Genomic DNA, 20,634 nt, shown 5'->3' on the forward strand with positions numbered 1-20,634 from the left:
CTGCACAAACGTAGCACTAAAAAAGTAGACCATTTTGGTTTGTTTTGGAGCAGTCTGGGGGGATGGTGATGTCATCAGCAAAAAATATAACTTTTAATATCTCAGATACTGTAGCAGCACAAACGCTAATTTTACCTGCACAAATCAGCACAAACGTAGCACTAAAAAAGTAGACCATTTTGGCCCGTTTTGGAGCAGTCTGGGGGGATGGTGACCTTTGAATGACCTATAAAATAAAGTTTAATATCTCGGAAACCGTAGCAGCACAAACGCTAATTTTACCTGCACAAATCTGCACAAACGTAGCACTAACCGCTCCGCCTATTTGCCTTTACGTTTCAAGTGGGTGGGGGGGTCAGCTTCACTCTGCTCCGTTCAGAGGCTCTGCTGTGGTCACGTGACTGCACTGCTTCCAACGCGCGCAAACACATTCGGGGGGACCAAACGGGCGCGTTCGGAGCCCTGTCCACAACAACTGCACTGCGCATGCGCGTCTCCCACAGGGGTTTGGCGCGCTGCCTGCGTGCCTCCGCAGAGTGAGCGTGCTGGCGCAAAGCTCGTCACCGTCACAACAACAACAACAGGAGGATAAAGTGTCGCGACCTCCCCCCCCTCCCCGCCGGAACCGACCCCCTCCCCCGACGGACGCCCCCGGTCTCGTGTCACGGTAAGACTCGCTCGCGGACCCGCGCGCCCCTGGTCCCGCCGCGGTCGCCGTTTCCGCGGGGATGCTGCGCGCTCTCGAGCCGTTCATGGCCGCTCGAGCTCCGTGTGGCCGAGGCCGCGGCGCCGTGGCTGCTCGCGTGCCTGCGTGTCCGTCCCGGGGACGGCGGAGCGGTGGCCCACGAGCCGGTGAGCGCGCGGGTTAGCGAGAAACTCCATCTTCTCTCCGTCCTGCCCGCCATTTCACGCGCACTGACCGGGGCCCGCTCACGCACCGGTACCAAGTACAGATGGCGGAAGTACCGGTGATCCGACTAACGGCAACGCGACTTTCCCCGATCCTCACCAAGCGCCGTTCAGACCGGAATTGGCTGGCTTTATCCCGGGTTGGACCGGTACCGGGACAGGCTATCCCGGGCCGGGCTGTACCGGAACGCTCCGATCAACGATCGATATTAACGGCTACATGCTAACAGCTAGCCTGCTCTCGTCTCCTCAGCTCTACTCGCAGCGTGCACGCGTTCCATGCGCGTGTCCGCTGTATAGAAGCTGCATGTACTGCGCGCGCGTGTACCCGAGTCTGGTATTACAGCAGCACGTGACAGCTGGATCAACGACAGCATTGATGATTATCAGCGAATTGATCTGCTGATTGAACATTGATCACGTGTTGTTTGTTAAGCCAATTGGCTGCAGTTCTGCTCAGAGTTCCTGGATTACAGCAGTTGGAAATAAAGCTGTTGAAAAGTGTTTCACCTTTGACCTCAGCCTTACCACTTCCTATGTCCTAGCCTTGTTTCCTTTCCTTAGAGCAAGTGTGGAATCGTCCCAAGAAAAACCTCCGTCCTCAGACTGTTCGTCAGTAGGTCAGAATCAGATATCAGAATACTTTATTAATCCCTGGAGAAATTATTTTGATTACAGTGCTCCAGTACAAACAGTAACAAAGACAGACATTACAAGAAGTAACTAATAGACACTATATACTATATACTAGAGCAGGGCGATATGGCCAAAAATATTTATCACGATATATATTTGAAAATTTGCGATAACGATATAACTGACGATATAATTGATGCGAGACAAAATACAACTCCACAACATTACTAGCGCAAAAAGACAACCTCCCATTTATTTTCACTTAAACAAGAAGCTGGTTTTTATGTAAATTAAAGCTTTATAAAAATGTAACAGTGCAAATGTAAATTCCTTGCTTAAAGTATAACCAAAAGGCATTTCCAGTAGAAATGGGCTGACATATCCTGAGCATAACCATGTATAATATCCACTGAAGTTAAAAAGAGGTGCTTTGCAACATTAAACTGCAGTGTGCAGTACGTATTTTTTGGACCATAAGGTGCACGGGATTATAAGGCACATTAAGCGAAACAAAGCAGTCAGATAAATCAAACTTTATTAAACTCATTCTTCTTGCTTCCTCCACTTCTGTACCATTGATTCATTAATGTTGAATTCTCTGGCAGCTGCTCTATACCCATGTTGTTGCAGTATATTAATGACTAACCTCGGATGGATGGATCATCTCAGTTGTTCTCCTGACTGAAGTTTGGTCCGTTTACAGCATCCTGCCATGCGATTGCATTTGTCTCTAACTATCAGGAACCTTAACGTTAACTTTTATAAGTGGAAAAGTGTTAGTATTCGTCCTCCAGCTTCACTGTTTATGTTATGCTAACATAGCTGTGTCGCTAGCGATCACGTAGCACATCATTATATACCAGCTAGCCCAACTTCAGTAACTCTACAAACGTCACTGCTGTTTAGTTTCCTGTCTTCATTTATGTTGGACGTGATAGCAGAGCTGTACGTTTGAATTTTTTCAGAAATCTCTCAGTCAGAACATGCTATATCATGCTTAGGTAACTAGCGAAACTAGCGAGCAAACTTCCGCTAGCTTCCTGCTAACTTCTAACTCCGTTAAATGTAATAAATTTTGTTTTCATGGATGCCTGGAAGTTAAACTTCATAGTTACACCTGGTAAAGCAGCAACACTGGTCATTTTATTAAAGATGAAAGAATTGAGACAGTTTTTAACTATCAGTGATGCTGCAGTGTTCGTTTGAACTGAAGCATACAGAGTTTAGGACACAGATTACTCCCAGATTTAAGAGCATCTTAGTCTGACAAATACGACAATAACGACGGCCGCTTGCATGTTCTGCAAAAAATTGTGCTTTGTCGTGTATCTGACGGACAAACACCAAACCAGTTCCACATCACTGAAGTTGCACCATTTTTACAAACCAATTCTGGTTCATCTATTTCACTCAGCAATCGGCCATGTGCGTATGAAAACAAAGGCACTGCATGCGCGTTTTACTCATATTCTATCGCGATATTTCATTTTCCTATCTTTGCCTAACATTATACCGGTACAATATATGAACGGTACAATATGGCCCAGCCCTACTATATACTACACTATATATATATATATATACGTGTGTGTGTGTGTGTGTGTAGAAGTCACTTATTGATAAATGTCTGAATAAGAAAGAAGAGCATGTGCAAAAAGGGTGTAGCTGTTGCAGTATACAGTGTGTTAAGAGGATGACTAAAGCTGGGCAGACACTGCGATTTTTTTTTCAGTCGCGTTATTCAGCTTCTGCTCAAACTGTACGATTGACTCGCAGGGGTTAGAAGGTCGTAGGTCACAATGCAGGGTCTCACACTATACGGCCCGATGCTCTGATGCGCCCCGAGTGCTCACACTGTGCGTCCATAGCATGAAGGTTATAACAGAAATTCTGTCGCTCGCTCCCTCTGTCTTTCACTCACACAGACACACACCACCATCAACTTTGCTAAATTGCTAATGAAAAATCAGGCAGCTGTTATTGAGCAGCAATGTAAATCCAACTATTTTCATGGTTGTTGTGGTCGTGATAATTTTGTGAGGCCACATCGAAAAGGCTCGGATGAGCTTTCCAAAGTTCTACAAGTGCCTCCATCGCTTGTTTCCAGATCACACACTGCACTGCTGCTCCGTCTTTTTCACCAACGTTTATGTGTTTGCGTGTGCGCAGTGTGAGCAGCTGCGGTGACACTCACGACGGTCATGTGGATTTCAAACCGGGAGCTGGTCGTGAGGTGTTAATCGCTTGCCATCACCAGTGTGTGAATGGGTGGATGACTGGATATGTAAAGTGCTTTGGGGTCCTTAGGGACTAGTAAAGCGCTATATAAATACAGGCCATTTACCATTTACACGACACACGATGAAGGCCAAAATCGGGCCGATCAACAAAACGTTCGCACGACTCAAAAATCGGCTCAAAATGGGCCAAAAATCGCACAGTGTAAACCCAGCATTGTACAGGGATGGTGTACATCAGCTGTTCACACAGGTGGAACGACTGCGTCCTGACCCTCAGAGCTCTCTCATATATCCAAAGCACACTGAGCCTCAGCTCATGTGTCTGAACTGCCGGAAATATTGAGCCACTAATTTGCTCTGCTAAAAACATAGCTGGCTGCTTTTTCTTTGTAAGGAAGTGACTGTTAGGAGATTAGAATAAGTTACCTTACATAGCACAAGATGAAATCTCACATTTTTATATTTTCCTGCTGTGGAACTCCTTTCCTCCACCCTGTTTGGGATTTGCAGTAACAGTCCTCCATCATCACTGATCCCAGCTGACATGAAGCATGAGTCCTGAAGACTGTTAAGTCCTCTAAGCACACGCTGGTCAGTTCATGTAGATCACAGTGTTGAGTAGGGCTGGGGCATATTATACCGTTCACGGTAATACTGGTACAATGCTAGGCAACGATAAGAAAATGAAATACTGCGATAGAATATGGGTAAAACGCGCAAGCGCAGTGCCGAAAAAGCGCGGCGGTAACGGAGAATGAGAATGGGGAAAGCAGATTGAGTGAAACGGATGAACCAGAATTAGTTTGTAAAAATGGTGCAACTTAACTGGTTTGGTGTTTGTCCATCAGATACACAACAAAGCACTTTTTTTTTGTAGAACATGCAAGTGGCCATCGTTATTGCCGTATTTGTTGGCCTAAGGTGCTCGTTAATCTGGGAGTAATCTGGGTCCTAAACGCCGTCCTTTAAGGTCCCGAAGTCAAACGAACATCACTGAGAGTTAAAAACTGTCTAAATTCTTCCATCTTTAATAAAATGACCAGTGTTGCTGCTTTACCAGGTATAACTATGATGTTTAACATCCAGGCATCCATGAAAACAGAATTCATTACATTTAACGGAGTTAGAAGTTAGCGGAAGTTAGCTCGCTAGTTTCGCTAGTTACCTAAGCATGATATAGCATGTTCTGACTGAGAGATTTCTGAAAAAAAAAATCAAACGTACAGCTCTGCTATCACTTCCAATATAAATGAAGACAATGACGTTTGTAGCGTTACTGAAGTTGGGCTAGCTGGTGTTTAATGCTGTGCTACGTGATCGCTAGCGACACAGCTATGTTAGCATAACATAAACAGTGAAGCTGGAGGACGAACACTAACACTTTTCCACTTATAAAAGTTAACGTTAAGGTTCCTGATAGTTAGAGACAAATGCAATCGCATGGCAGGATGCTGTAAACGGACCAAACTTCAGTCAGGAGAACAACTGAGATAATCCATCCACAATACGAGGTTAGTCATTAATATACTGCAACAACATGGGAATAGAGCTGCTGCCAGAGAATACAACATTAATGAATCAATGGTACAGAAGTGGAGGAAGCAAGAAGAATGAGTTCAATAAAGTTTGATTTATCTGACTGCTTTGTTTCGCTTGATGTGCCTTATAATCCTGTGCACCTTATGGTCCGAAAAATACATATTTGACTTTTTTATTTGGCACACTGCAGTTTAATGTTGCAAAGCACCTCTTTTTAACTTCAGTGGATATTATACATGGTTATCATCAGTTATATCGTTATCGCAAATTTTCAAATATATATCGTGATATATATTTTTGGCCATATCGCCCTGCCCTAGTGTTGTGCTCATACAGCGTTCTTCACATAGCGACGACTCAACGGGAAGTAGTTTTATTCTAGCTGTGTGATGTTCAGTTGTGAGTTTAACAGCTGCTGATAAAAACTGTAAATATGTCAGCAGGTTACCGATGAAATAGAAAATGCAGTTATGACGAACACATGATATTACGTCGATGTTTTCATGAAAGATTAGGACTGTGGACAGCTATCTAAAGGATGCTCCGGCGTCTCCTCTGCTTAAGGACGCACTGAAGCTCCTTTCCTTAGTATGTGGGACAGCTCTGATTATGGCCGCCACACAGATACTTTCGGGTCACGTCTCTCAGTGAAGAACTTTCACTAGCAAAATGGACTCAGTGGGTTCAGTGAGCTGACAGGAAGTGACATCATTAACAGTTAGTGGTGGTTGATGTGACAGAAAGTTCAAAGATGAATCATCATTACGCTGATGGTGCGATCTCAAACATCGACTGTTTTTAAGAATCCAAACACTCTGAAGGGAAATCTTTAAAACCGCACCGTGAGTCGGAGGAGGCCTGTGAACATGTGACACATGGATCACATGACCTGACAATAAAAGCCTGCTCACACGTTTGCAGTGAAAGACTTTTAATTTGAAATAATACAGGAAGTTTATGTATAAGGGTTGGAGCAGGTCAGGTCTGCTGATTGGAAGGTCGGCGGTCCGATCTCTGGCCGCTGCAGTCTGTGTACCCTTGTTTCTCCATTAGAGTGTGAATGAGTGTGATTGGGAGACAGAGGCGCGTTGTATATAGCGCTCAAAGAGAAGTGCTACATAAGAACCAGTCCATTTACCACAAACAGCATGATGCAGTAACAGGTGACCAGGTTGCTATGGTAACAGACACCATCCAGCTGTGTACTGCAACTCCATTTACGCTGTTGTAATGTCAGAGCTGATGTCATCTGTGTTCAGTATCATGTGACGTATCACGTGATCAGCTGTGACCTCATGCAAACAGCTACAGATGTTCTTCCTGGCTAGTGTCGTTAGCTAACCATCAACACCTGGTTGTTGCTGGAGCCGGGGCATCGCCTCGGTCATAGCTGAAGGGAGAAATGGTGTCCTGGACCTCTGACATAGAACGCTGATCATTCATGCCTGAGGCCTTAGGATGGGGAAGGTATAGATCAGAGACACGAGGAGAACCTCACATGATTGTAATGTAAAAACGGGTGTTGATGATGTCACACATTTTGATTGGTCAGGTGGTTTCAGTCCTGGGGGATAATACTAGCTGTAAGTATCATTACCCCCAGACCAGGGTGCTTTGAACCTGATCACGTGATCTGTACCTGTTCTCAGATGGCGGAAATGGTGAAGTACGTGGACGACGAACATAAGAGCATCTTCTTGAAGCTGCTGAACGAGCAGCGGCTGGAGGGCGAGCACTGCGACATTGCCGTGGTCGTCGAAGACGTCAAGTTCCGTGCTCACCGCTGCGTCCTCGCCGCCTGCTCCAACTACTTTAAAAAGCTCTTCAAAAAACACGAGGTACCTCAAAAATACATCTGTGTACTTAATGAGTACTTCGAACACAAAGTATTGTGCAGATTTTTTCAGTTTTATTAGTATAGTGCCAACAACAGTTGCCTCAGGCAATTTAGATAGTAAGGTAAAGAGTACAATAATACAACAAATACAGTTTACCTGGTGAAGACCGACTGTGCAAGGTGACACCAAGGTCCCCGCCAGCAACATCTTATTAACATTTAAATCTACAACACATTTAATTTCATCATTTCATTTTAGAGGATCATCATTTAGCCTGGAGAAATAGTTTGCTGCTTTATAAGAAAGCCCTCCGCGAAGCCAGAACATCTTACTATTCGTCACTGATTGAAGAAAATAAGAACAACCCCAGGTTTCTCTTCAGCACTGTAGCCAGGCTGACAAACAGTCAGAGCTCTGTTGAGCCAACCATCCCTTTAACGTTAACTAGTAATGACTTCATGAACTTCTTCACAAATAAAATTTATACATTAGAGAAAAAAAGACCAATAATCATCCCACAGATGTAATATTATCTACAGCTGCTCTTAGTACTAATGCTTAGTATTGATGTTAAGTTAGACTCTTTTTCTCCAGTTGATCTTTCTGAGTTAACTTCAATAATTACTTCCTCCAAACCATCAACGTGTCTTTTAGACCCCATTCCTACAAAACTGCTCAAAGAAGTCCTGCCATTAATTAATGCTTCGATCTTAAATATGATCAACCTATCTCTAATGATCGGCTATGTACCACAGGCCTTCAAGCTGGCTGTAGTTAAACCTTTACTCAAAAAGCATCTCTAGACCCAGCAGTCTTAGCTAATTATAGGCCAATCTCCAACCTTCCTTTCATATCAAACATCCTTGAAAGAGTAGTTGTCAAACAGCTAACAGATCATCTGCAGAGGCTTATTTGAAGAGTTTCAGTCAGGTTTCAGAGCTCATCACAGCACAGAAACAGCTTTAGTGAAGGTTACAAATGATCTTCTTATGGCCTCTGACAGTGGACTCATCTCTGTGCTTGTCCTGCTAGACCTTAGTGCAGCGTTCGATACTGTCGACCATAATATCCTATTAGAGCGATTAGAACATGCTGTAGGTATTACAGGTACTGTGCTGCAGTGGTTTGTATCATATCTATCTAATAGACTCCAGTTTGTTCATGTAAATGGAGAGTCCTCTTCACAGCTTAACAGCTGTGTGCTGTGTCCCAGTTCAGGGTATAATGGTTACGCACACACAAACACACAGTAACACAGTATATATATATATATCCATCCATCCATCCATCTTCATCCGCTTTATCTGAGGCCGGGTCGCGGGGGCAGCAGCCTAAGCAAAGAGGCCCAGACCTCCCTCTCCCCAGCCACCTCCTCCAGCTTATCCGGGGGAATACCAAGGCGTTCCCAGGCCAGCCGAGAGATATAATCTCTCCAGCGTGTCCTGGGTCTGCCCCGGGGCCTCCTCCCGGTGGGACATGCCTGGAACACCTCACCCAGGAGGTGCCCAGGGGGCATCCTTGTCAGATGCCCGAACCACCTCAGCTGGCTCCTTTCGATGTGGAGCAGCAGCTGCTCTACTCTGAGCCCCTCCCGGATGGCCGAACTTCTCACCCTATCTCTAAGGGAGAGGCCAGCCACCCTTCGGAGGAAGCTCATTTCTGCCGCTTGTATCCGCGATCTCGTTCTTTCGGTAACTACCCACAGCTCATTGCCATAGGTGAGGGTAGGGACGTAGATCGACCGGTAAATTAATAATAATAATAATAATACATTTTATTTAAATAGCGCCTTTGAGAGCTTCGCTTTTACACTCAGCTCCCTCTTCACCACGACGGACCGGTGCAGCGTCTGCATTACTGCAGCCCCAATCCGTCTGTCGATCTCCGGCTCCCTTCTCCCATCACTCGCGAACAAGACCCCGAGATACTTGAACTCCTCCACTTGGGGCATGGAACTCATCCCCGACCCGGAGTGGGCACTCCACCCTTGTCCGGCTGGGAACCATGGCCTCAGATTTGGAGGTGCTGATCCTCATTCCCGCTGCTTCACACTCGGCTGCGAACCGTTCCAGTGCGAGCTGGAGGCCCTCACCCGATGAAGCCAACAGAACCACATCATCCGCAAAAATCAGAGATGAGATTCTGAGGCCACCAAAGCGAAAGCCCTCCGCCACTTGGCTGCGCCTAGAAATCCTGTCCATAAAAATTATGAACAGAACCGGAGACAAAGGGCAGCCCTGGCAGAGCCCATCACCCACCGGGAACGAGTCCGACTTATTGCCGGCAATGTGAACCAAGCTCTTGCAACGGTTGTATAGGGATCGAATGGCCCGTAGCAATGGGCCAGACACCCCATACTCCCGCAACACCTCCCTCAGGACACCCCGAGGGACACGGTCGAATGCCTTCTCCAAGTCCACAAAACACATGTAGACTGGTTGGGCAAACTCCCATGCACCCTCAAGTATCCTCGAGCGGATAAAGAGCTGGTCCAGTGTTCCGCGACCAGGACGAAAACTGCATTGTTCCTCCTGTATCCGTGGTTCGACTAGCGGACGAACTCTCCTTTCCAGCACCCTGGCATAGACTTTCCCAGGGAGGCTGAGGAGTGTGATCCCCTGTAGTTGGAACACACCCTCCGGTCTCCCTTCTTAAAGATATATATATATCTCCTCCTATATATGATATGTGTATATATATGGTAAATGGCCTGTATTTATATAGCGCTTTACTAGTCCCTAAGGACCCCAAAGCGCTTTACATATCCAGTCATCCACCCATTCACACACACATTCACACACTGGTGATGGCAGCTACATTGTAGCCACAGCCACCCTGGGGCGCACTGACAGAGGCGAGGCTGCCGGACACTGGCGCCACCTCTGACCACGAGTAGGCAACAGGTGAAGTGTCTTGCCCAAGGACACAACGACCGAGACTGTCCAAGCCGGGGCTCGAACCGGCAACCTTCCGATTACAAGGCGAACTCCCAACTCTTGAGCCACGATCGCCCCCACATACAGGGAGTGCAGAATTATTAGGCAAATGAGTATTTTGTCCACATCATCCTCTTCATGCATGTTGTCTTACTCCAAGCTGTATAGGCTCGAAAGCCTACTACCAATTAAGCATATTAGGTGATGTGCATCTCTGTAGTGAGAAGGGGTGTGGTCTAATGACATCAACACCTTATATCAGGTGTGCATAATTATTAGGCAACGTCCTTTCCTTTGGCAAAATGGGTCAAAAGAAGGACTTGACAGGCTCAGAAAAGTCAAAAATAGTGAGATATCTTGCAGAGGGATGCAGCAGTCTCAAAATTGCAAAGCTTCTGAAGCGTGATCATCGAACAATCAAGCGTTTCATTCAAAACAGTCAACAGGGTCGCAAGAAGCGTGTGGAAAAACCAAGGCGCAAAATAACTGCCCATGAACTGAGAAAAGTCAAGCGTGCAGCTGCCAAGATGCCACTTGCCACCAGTTTGGCCATATTTCAGAGCTGCAACATCACTGGAGTGCCCAAGAGCACAAGGTGTGCAATACTCAGAGACATGGCCAAGGTAAGAAAGGCTGAAAGACGACCACCACTGAACAAGACACACAAGCTGAAACGTCAAGACTGGGCCAAGAAATATCTCAAGACTGGTTTTTCTAAGGTTTTATGGACTGATGAAATGAGAGTGAGTCTTGATGGGCCCGTGGCTGGATTGGTAAAGGGCAGAGAGCTCCAGTCCGACTCAGACGCCAGCAAGGTGGAGGTGGAGTACTGGTTTGGGCTGGTATCATCAAAGATGAGCTTGTGGGTCCTTTTCGGGTTGAGGATGGAGTCAAGCTCAACTCCCAGTCCTACTGCCAGTTTCTGGAAGACACCTTCTTCAAGCAGTGGTACAGGAAGAAGTCTGCATCCTTCAAGAAAAACATGATTTTCATGCAGGACAATGCTCCATCACACGCGTCCAAGTACTCCACAGCGTGGCTGGCAAGAAAGGGTATAAAAGAAGAAAAACTAATGACATGGCCTCCTTGTTCACCTGATCTGAACCCCATTGAGAACCTGTGGTCCATCATCAAATGTGAGATTTACAAGGAGGGAAAACAGTACACCTCTCTGAACAGTGTCTGGGAGGCTGTGGTTGCTGCTGCACGCAATGTTGATGGTGAACAGATCAAAACACTGACAGAATCCATGGATGGCAGGCTTTTGAGTGTCCTTGCAAAGAAAGGTGGCTATATTGGTCGCTGATGCCAACAGACTTAATAAACTAATCCGTAAGGCCAGCAATGTTGTGGGGATGGAGCTGGACTCCCTCAAGGTGGTGTCGGAGAGGCGGATGCTGTCCAAGATAAAGACAATGTTGGATAACACCTCCCACCCACTCCATGACATGTTGGTCAGTCACAGGAGCTCGTTCAGTGAGAGACTGAGATTACCGAAAAGCACCACTGAACGACACAGGAAATCATTCCTGCCTGTGGCCATCTCCCTGTACAACGCATCCACTTAACACACTGTTTGCTGCTACAACTACACATGTTTCTTTTCCAAATATTTATTTATAAGTGACTTATGTATGTATGTATGTATATATATGTATATATTGTACTATTCTTAGTTAGCGTATTGTCTGTCTTGTCTTAATGTTGGTTTAAAATGGAGCACTGTAACAAAAAATAATTTCCCCCAGGGATCAATAAAGTATTCTGATTCTGATTTGTTTTTGTTTTGTTTTGAATGTCAGAAATGTATATTTGTGAATGTGGAGATGTTATATTGGTGTCACTGGTAAAAATAAATAATTGAAATGGGTATATATTTGTTTTTTGTTAAGTTGCCTTATAATTATGCACAGTAATAGTCACCTGCACACACAGATATCCCCCTAAAATAGCTAAAACTAAAAACAAACTAAAAACTACTTCCAAAAACATTCAGCTTTGATATTAATGAGTTTTTTGGGTTCATTGAGAACATGGTTGTTGTTCAATAATACAATTATTGCTCAAAAATACAACTTGCCTAATAATTCTGCACTCCCTGTATACACATACATCATACATGTATGTGTATATGTATGGTGACTGCAGTTCACGTCATGGCCTCCAGGGGTTCCCGAGTGTGTTCTGGTGAGATGTCTCACCTGTACGTGTGTGTCTTCTCAGGTGGACAACTCATCAGTGATTGAGATTGACTTCATCCGCTCTGACATCTTTGAGGAAGTCCTGAACTACATGTACACGGCAAAGATCTCTGTGAAGAAGAAGGACGTCAACCTGATGATGTCATCAGGCCAGATCCTCGGCATCCGCTTCCTTGACAAACTCTGCTCTCAGGTAACACACACGGGCGACACACAGACAGGTAATCCACATACAAGTGAAGCGTGTACACAGGTAATGCACATGCAGGTAGCATAAAATGCATGTAACACACAAGCTGGTGACACACACAGGTAACAGGTGTTGGTGGGTGTGTCCTCAGAAGCGAGATGTGTCGTCGGAGGACAAGGAGAAGTTTCCCTATGACATCGTAAAGATGGCGCTGCCGCCTGAGGCTCAGCTGGCCGCCGACTCGGAGGTACGGATTAACCCATTGTTTACCAGTTAACTGTCAGAGCCTGTACTTTGTAATCTGATTACTGTTGTGTGTAGGTGCTTGACGATGACACGTCCGCCACAGATGACCTTGTGGAGCCCTCGGCCAATCCGGAGCTGGAGAAGTCTCCCAGTACAGCGCTGCATGTGCAAGAGGCGATCCTAAAGGAACTGACCAATGAGGATGTGCACAAGGTACGCATACTTACACCTGAGTATTCCTGTATCCACGACGACTGTCACTGACACATCGTCCATCCAGGTAACCTGCTACAACCAGGATGTGGTGACGGAGATGGAGGCGGAGCCTAAAGAGCTTGGAGCGGAGCATCACGCCACACAGACGCTGACCTTCGCGGACAGCATAGGGGAAGTGAAGGACGAGCAGCCGCCAGGCTGGTCAACGGCGACTGCCGACATGAAGTTCGAATACCTGCTGTACGGACACCGCGAGCAGCTCGCCTGCCAGGTGTGTGGGAAGACTTTCTTGGATGAGAGCAGACTCAGGTAAGTACACACCTCAATGATGAAAATGGATCTTGAAGCCACAGGCGAAGGACACATCTGTCTGTCTCTGCTCAGGAAGCACGAGAAGCTTCACTCGGCCGAGCGTCCGTTCGCCTGTGACATTTGCACCAAAGCTTTCACTACCCACGCTCACCTGAAAGGTAACCACACCCACGTACGTTTACTTGCTTACTTCTATGCTCCCTGAGGTCACCCTAACCCTCACCTGTCTGTTCAGAACACCTGAAGATCCATGCAGGTTTCAAACCCTACAGGTGTGACGTGTGTGGGAAATCGTTCATTCGCGCTCCGGACCTGAAGAAACACGAACGAGTTCACAGCAACGAGCGGCCCTTCGCCTGCCAGATGTGCGAAAAGGTGAACTCACCTGTCCTCTCACCTGTGCGCCCATCTTTCCTGTCACCATTGTAACCAGTCTGGCTCTCACCTGTGTGCCTGCAGGCTTTTAAACACAAGTCTCACCTGAAGGATCACGAGAGGAGACACAGAGGAGAGAAACCGTTCGTCTGTCCGTCCTGCACCAAGGCCTTCGCCAAGGTACTGCACTCAGTGTACTGAGTACTACATATGGTATATATAGACAGTACTACACACAGTATATAGACTAGAGATGGCACGATACCACTTTTAATGTCCGACACCGATATCATAAATTTGGATATCGGCCGATACCGATATGAATCCAATATAGTGTTTTTTAATCAATAAAACTCTTTTTTTAATATCTTGCTGCTTTTTGTATAAGTTCATACTCAAGTTTAAATAAACAACAACACTAAAGCTATTCTGTTATACCTGTATGTAAAAAATACACTGCACCCAAAATATTTCATAGTTCAGCAACACTGATCAATCTAATAAACTTAAACCTGCTCCATCCTCCTATTCTGGTATTTTAAAGAGTAAGCAACCAAACTAATAGGGCTCTAAAACATATATCGGTTGTTAAGCGTAACGCTGGAATGCTTTACAAACACTCAGAGATGAACTTACACACTTGTTTTACTTCTCTCTGGGATCACTTCCTCGGAGATGAAATGCTGGTTTGGTAGCGAGGCTACAAATACACACAGCCGCTCTATCAGGTGACCACACTGCTGCGACGTTATGAGCCGAGTTACGCCGTGTCGCAAGTTTTGTGAGGTGCTTTTTTGATATTTAATGGATCGGATTACATTTTTTATTTCTCTCCGATATCCGATCCAGTAATTCACGTCAGTATTGGACCGATACCGATACGTAATATCAGATCGGTCCATCTCTAGTACATATTATACCATATATACAGTACTGCAATCAGTATATACACAGTACTGTGTGGTCTTCCTAGTTAAAAATAACACAGCATCCTCTTTTGCATTGTGAGCTTCCTCGCCAAACATTATTATGCAACACCACAGACCAGTCTTCTTTTAGGTGCCCCACTGTTGCCATTCATCAGCTTTCTTAAATGCAGTGCCCCCTGCTGGTCAGCCTTATCATTACATCAACATCTGCATGTCAACACAAGTACTATAACAGAGTATATACAGTACTGCACTAAGTATGTGTAATATTATGCTGTAGTATTACACAGTGTCCGTAGTGCCGGTATGTTTGTGTTGTGGTGCGTTCACTGTCCTTCTGTCATTTCAGGCGTCAGATCTGAAGCGTCATGAGAACAACATGCACAGTGAGAGGAAGCAGCTGAATCCTTTGCAGAGTGACACTGAGACACTGCAGGCTGCTGCCATGGCTGCTGAGGAGCAACATCTGGACTCCATCAGCTGCTCCTAACATCTGGACAGCCCTTTAACCTTTTGTTTTCTCACAAACTTTGAACTGACTTTGGCTGTGTTTGCTAGGAGCCTTTTTTCCTGCATCGAGTTGATGCACGTGAACCCAAGTGTAAGATAAACCGAGCGGTCATGTGATTCACATGTTGTCATGTGACCTCCCTCTGGCTACATGTGTGATTTGTAACCTGGCGTGTTTGTCTTTTCAGTTTGAAGCATAAATTTATAAACTGTGTAAATTATAAACACTTCTGCTCAGTTTCATGAGCAATGACAGAGAGAACAGTTTCAATAAAGATTCAACCTTATCGACATGTTCTCCTAAGGTTATTAGCCCAAAAAGGTTGTTCATCATTGGTCACATGACCAATTTAAGACAACACAACAACAAGATGCAGCGACCCAGAGTCTCCATTTCCACTTAGGTCGAAAGTGCAGACTTCAAACTATATACCAGTTTTTAAATTGTGTCGATGGGCCACAAAACCAGAGTTATGATTAAAAAATACACGCAATGGTTTTTCTGAACAAAAGAGCGGTGTTTACAGCGGGACGAAACGGCGTTTTCTAAGGACAACGCTAGCAAACACTCTCCGTTTGCAATTGAAAAAAGAAAAAGAAAAAACACCCCTAATTTTTGTTAAAGTTTTCCATGTCAACCAATCAACTTGTTCTGTAAATAGATTTAAATGGTTATATAAAACACGCCTGAAGCCTTGGCTGCATTTTTTGGTGAATAGTACCATATAACTTTGTAGTTTGCAAATCTTGTACATACTTTTTTAGAAATATACAATTTCTAATTGCATTTCAAGTTATGAAAATGATTCATTAAACATGTTTGAGGTTTTTACACAAAACATAACTTTTTTCTACTCGGATTTTACATTTTTTGTCTGAATTTAGATTAATTGTGCAAATACAGTATGTCAAAATGAAAAAATAACTCCAATTTCAGATATTTGAGGTTGTGCTGAAAATAATGATACCAAACAAGGCAAGATAAACCGTTTTTAAAGTTGAAATATAGAAGTAAAATCAAAAGTAGTCAAAAACGGCCGGTTAAACTCACAGCTGGACTGCTACTTCCTGTTGAACGGTTGCTGCATGAGCTCCACATTAAGGCTCAGTGAATAGTAATGCCTTTTGCGGTATTGCAGTCTTTAGAATTAGTTTTTCCCTTCAGTACAAATCTGCTGGGATAACTGATGATGGAGAAATGCTTTCAGCTGCTGCAGACATCAGTAAATCTGACCTTTGTAAAGAAGGAGACTGATCTTGTTTCTATGACCACCATAAAACAATGGGGTCAGAACACCTAGCGAAATCAGATGTGTGCTTTGTAGTCCATCAACTGGTTTCAACATGGCAGACATCCAGCGTGGCACTGGATGCCACAAAGGTAAGGGCTTTTCTCTTTTCCTAAGACCTTCTCCTACCCACTTTTCCTTGATCTCGATGATGCAGGATCAGGAGACCGGAGGAACTTTTGCAGCTTTGTCTCTTTGTCGAGGGCATGTCTGTCTTCCGTTAACATTGGCTGTATCCTGGTATGCTCAGTGTTTTGCTCATGCACATTCTGGACAAACCTCTGGTCTGACGGTAAACTGATGAGAGAGCGCTGCTGCTGGTCTGCTTTCATTGTTCTGAGATCAGCTAGCAAGAAAACAAATGTCAGTGAAAAATGAGTTTTGTCATGTGGCCGACGTGATGTAAAGATGGGGCACGAATAAGTTTTTAATAACGAGTTTCATACATTAACACGTAAATGTGTGATGTTGACCATCTCTGATCAAAGATGAACCGATGCTGGCGCAGCAGCACTTTCAGCATCTGTGAGAACGTCTGAATGTAACCGGCTGCCATGACAACACTCTAACTTCATGTGAATATTGACCATTAACCATGTCAAGACTGATCACACTTTTTTAATTTTTGAATTAATATTTTAATATGCGTTTGTACGTAGATGTAGGCCTGTGGTTCTGTTTTTCGGGGTCCCAACAGGACTCCAAACATATGCTTTATACAGCATCATATTTGATGTATCACATCATGTACTGAAACTAGCTCAACCGCCCCTCCCTGAGCCTGACTCTGCCGGAGGGTTTTGCTCATAGGGCATATGATTGTTGCCACTATTGTTGTGATTTGGCGCTGTATAAATAAAACTGAAGCGAATTGAACTTAATTTTACAACAGAGACTCTAGAGGGACTGATCTACCATCAACAGGTGGGACTGATAGGGTTTGACCTTCAAGGCTACTCAGGTCTGCTTATTGTCTCAGTGTTAGTGAAGAAAACAGCTGGACCATTTGGAGGTAGGATGCTCACCCACACTGGTTCCATCTGAACTCTGGGCAGATGTCATGGGACCGGAGGTTAGGACTTTCAATCAGAGAGGCAGGACAGACTTCCTGTACAGGGGTCGTGGGCCGTGCAGATCGACGAGGGTATGCAGGGAACTTGAATAAATGTTCAGTTTCTATGCTGTACGTCAGAACAAGATCCAGACTGTGATGAAAGTGGTGGCTTTTACATTTTCAGAGAAAAGTCAGCTTTGAGACTAATCATTTAAGTATCTAGATCAGGGGTATACACAGTGGGCCAAAATTCAAAACTGGAACAAAGTCGCGGGCTAACGTTAATATTTATTGAAATATATTTATTCCTCCAGATATAAGAATGAATCTTTTCGTATGGACTCAAACACGTTTTGCTGAAAAACTGAATATGGAACAAGCAAAGCTTAATACTAAACAATATATACATTAGCTGTATAATATAATATTTGGTATGGCTTCGCGGGCCAAATGTAATTAGGCTGCGGGCCAAATTTGGCCCGCGGGCCAGAGTTTGACACCTATGATCTAGATAATGAAATTGAGTAAGGTGATTGATGGATAACAACGAGTGTAGAGTAATGAGGTGGAATGGAAGATTACTACTGCTGCTCCTCCACAGGAGCAACAATGTGGCCTTGTGAGCTTCTCATTGTCTTTTATTTTGGTGCTTTGGAAGGAAACACAGTCTTTTCTCTCCCAAGAAGACCAGTGTTTCCACAGAAGGTTTCTGAATTATCCAAATTTCCGAATTAAGGACCACATCATTTTTTGGACACCACTCAGACAGACAGCGAATTATGGAGAGCATGTAGGTAAACATGTCACTCCTGGTGCGACTGGGACCAGAGAAAACAAATTAGTAACCCATTAATTCATTATTACCTTTCTAACGTCTGATTGAGAGAACTGATTTTATCTTTAATATATCTTTAAAAATGTGATTTATCCATGAATTTATGATCAGCATTTCATAAAAAACAAAAATCTTTCACTTCCATCTTTTTTAATTCAGGACATTAAACACATAAACTGTCATGTGTCCGCTTTAGTGACCAGGATATAAAGAGTCCTTTAAATAAGCTGTCCAAAACTTTCAGGTAAATGGCCTGCATTTGTATAGCGCTTTTATAGTCCCTAAGGACCCCAAAGCGCTTCACACTACATTCAGTCATCCACCCATTCACACACACATTCACACACTGGTGATGGCAGCTACATTGTAGCCACGGCTGCCCTGGGGCGCACTGACAGAGGCGAGGCTGCCGGACACAGGCGCCACCGGGCCCTCTGACCACCACCAGTAGGCAAACATGGGGTTAGTATCTTGCCCAAGGATATTTGGCATGCAGCCAGGAGGCAGCCTGGGATCGAACCACCGACCTTCTGATTAGTGGCTGACCTGCTCTGCCACTTGAGCAGGTCAGCCAAATGTTAATAAACAGAAGTTTACAAACAGCACAATAAACACTGCTTTGGGCTGATCTGTAAACTCTGTCCTTTTCCAAAAGTCCGGGCTGGTAACCTGAACCCAGAGACAAGAGGACATGAAAAGATTCAGCTTATGGAGATCCAAATAAAACATCTGCAGATGCAGAGAGTGAACTGGAACATGTTTCTGAAGATGCAGAAAATAAAAGTGAAGAAAATTAATGAAAAACAGTCAAACTACAAAAGAAAGATCAATGAAAACCTGGAGGAAAGTAAACTTGTTCTGGTAAAATGATCATTAATAATATTCAGATGTTTTCTGAGTTTATCTGTGGAGCAAATAGAATATTTAACCTGAAGGAATTGAAATTGTGTCCTGATACGAGCTGAGCAGCAGAACACACTGTGTAACTCTAAAGTAGTAGGAAAGAGAAGCAGCAGAGTTTGATTACTGACAGAGACGTTAGTGATGGACTGCAGATGTTATTTCAAATCAAATCTCTTTGTTTGTATTGGGAGTGAAGGAAAGCTTTAATGAGACAAAACAAACTAGTTGTTATGTTTTATACAGTCTGTAATCTGACTACTGTAAAGAGTAACAAACTACAACAGGTAAAGTAATCTGTAACGTGAAATTCAATAAAAGAAAGGATTAAAAAACAGTATTGTGACAAAGTGAATCGAGCTGCTCCAGCTTCTTAGTGAGACAAAACTTAATTGATGCTGAGCAGGTTCAAGCCTGCAGGTCTGTTTCTGCACATCAAACCAAACATCTACCTTTTATCCTTCATCACTCCTCTTCTTTTTCTTCGCAGGAAATCTAATCTGCAGCTCCATCAGGCAGACCTCCCCTCTGCTCCTCCTCTTCCTCCTCTGCTTTCTCCTGAAAATTTCAGCCTCAGTCTCGATGAGCGTCTTTCACCGAGCACGTCGAGTGACTGAACGGGAGCTGAACAACAACCAATTGCACAGCTTCACATGCCACTTGGTGGTCAGGTGTTGTTACCGTGATGACGGTGAGCCGTGCGTTTAGGATGACGGGAAATTCTTCAGCTCTGACTCGTCAAAATCATGTAGTGAAGGAGATGAAAAGGGCAATCTACAGTAAACCTCCTCGAAACAGGATTGGAGCTGTGGTAAGTCTCTGTATCGAATTACTCACTAACTAGTCAAAGGCCACTAACTTATCATTAAACACTAACAGATCAATATCAGCCAATAACCATCCAGTAATCATAAAATAGTGACACTTGTTTTTTTTCTGACAGCAAAGTTTCTTCGTCATGTCGGTGTTTGCAGCGGCCATGCTAGCTCCTGCGGCGTGGATCCTCCGTCACCTACCAGAGTACCGCCAAAGGGTGCAGCGCAGTCCCAGGACCTGACCCTCATCTTCATCATTATTACCAGACCCTCATCTTCATCAAGCTGACTGTTCTGAAGCTGCTCTCATCTTCCTTGCCACTGTAAACCTATGATGAAGTTTTAAATATCAATAATAAACTTTGATCAGTCTCTGAAATCAATCGCATTTTTATACTGAAGTTTGCAGGTTTTGTTTATTACAGTGTGAGCAGTTTCTCCTCATGGAAGCACTGGTAATTATAATGAATGTGGCAGTTGGCTTCTTTCAGAAGAACATATCTGATGTGCCCTGTCTTTTCTTCGAGGGCTGCTCCTTGTTGGATTGGACTGTTTGTCCCATTTGAGTGGCTTAATAAAAGAACAGCAACAGGAAGTGTATTTGTGCAGGAATGTTTCTGTTTATTTTGCCAGATTTACAGAGTCAATTATTTTCAATGATAGA

At 44.4% G+C, this 20,634-nt stretch overlaps 1 protein-coding gene and 1 long non-coding RNA gene across 3 annotated transcripts; both read left to right on the plus strand.

Moving 5' to 3' along the window:
• The first annotated feature begins 445 nt into the window (after positions 1 to 445).
• zbtb14 (zinc finger and BTB domain containing 14) lies at positions 446 to 15,364 on the plus strand. 2 transcript variants are annotated; one of them, XM_004570729.5, is made up of 10 exons: positions 446 to 667; positions 6,974 to 7,162; positions 12,322 to 12,492; positions 12,641 to 12,736; positions 12,811 to 12,948; positions 13,016 to 13,260; positions 13,336 to 13,421; positions 13,499 to 13,638; positions 13,723 to 13,818; positions 14,917 to 15,364. In XM_004570729.5, the coding sequence occupies exons 2-10, from the start codon at positions 6,974 to 6,976 to the stop codon at positions 15,055 to 15,057; spliced, it is 1,302 nt and encodes a 433-aa protein (XP_004570786.1). In that variant the 5' UTR covers positions 446 to 667; the 3' UTR covers positions 15,058 to 15,364. The 2 variants fall into 2 exon arrangements, with proteins under 2 accessions (XP_004570786.1, XP_076744690.1); XM_076888575.1 differs by lacking the exon at positions 446 to 667 and adding an exon at positions 743 to 1,529.
• Positions 15,365 to 19,167: 3,803 nt separating this feature from the next.
• On the plus strand, positions 19,168 to 20,349 carry LOC143420537 (uncharacterized). The gene is made up of 2 exons (XR_013100371.1): positions 19,168 to 19,966; positions 20,099 to 20,349. It is a non-coding gene; the product is annotated as an uncharacterized LOC143420537 (long non-coding RNA).
• The last annotated feature ends 285 nt before the right edge of the window (positions 20,350 to 20,634 follow it).

This window comes from Maylandia zebra, linkage group LG9 (genome assembly GCF_041146795.1).
Source record: "Maylandia zebra isolate NMK-2024a linkage group LG9, Mzebra_GT3a, whole genome shotgun sequence".
Taxonomy (NCBI): Eukaryota; Metazoa; Chordata; class Actinopteri; order Cichliformes; family Cichlidae; genus Maylandia; species Maylandia zebra.

Coding starts and splice junctions, on each gene's coding strand:
- zbtb14 (XM_004570729.5), top strand. CDS start 6,974: ATGGCGGAAATGGTGAAGTACGTGGACGACGAACATAAGAGCATCTTC. Junction 13,261..13,335: donor TTGGATGAGAGCAGACTCAG/GTAAGTACACAC, acceptor GTCTCTGCTCAG/GAAGCACGAGAAGCTTCACT. Junction 13,639..13,722: donor CCTGCCAGATGTGCGAAAAG/GTGAACTCACCT, acceptor GTGTGCCTGCAG/GCTTTTAAACACAAGTCTCA.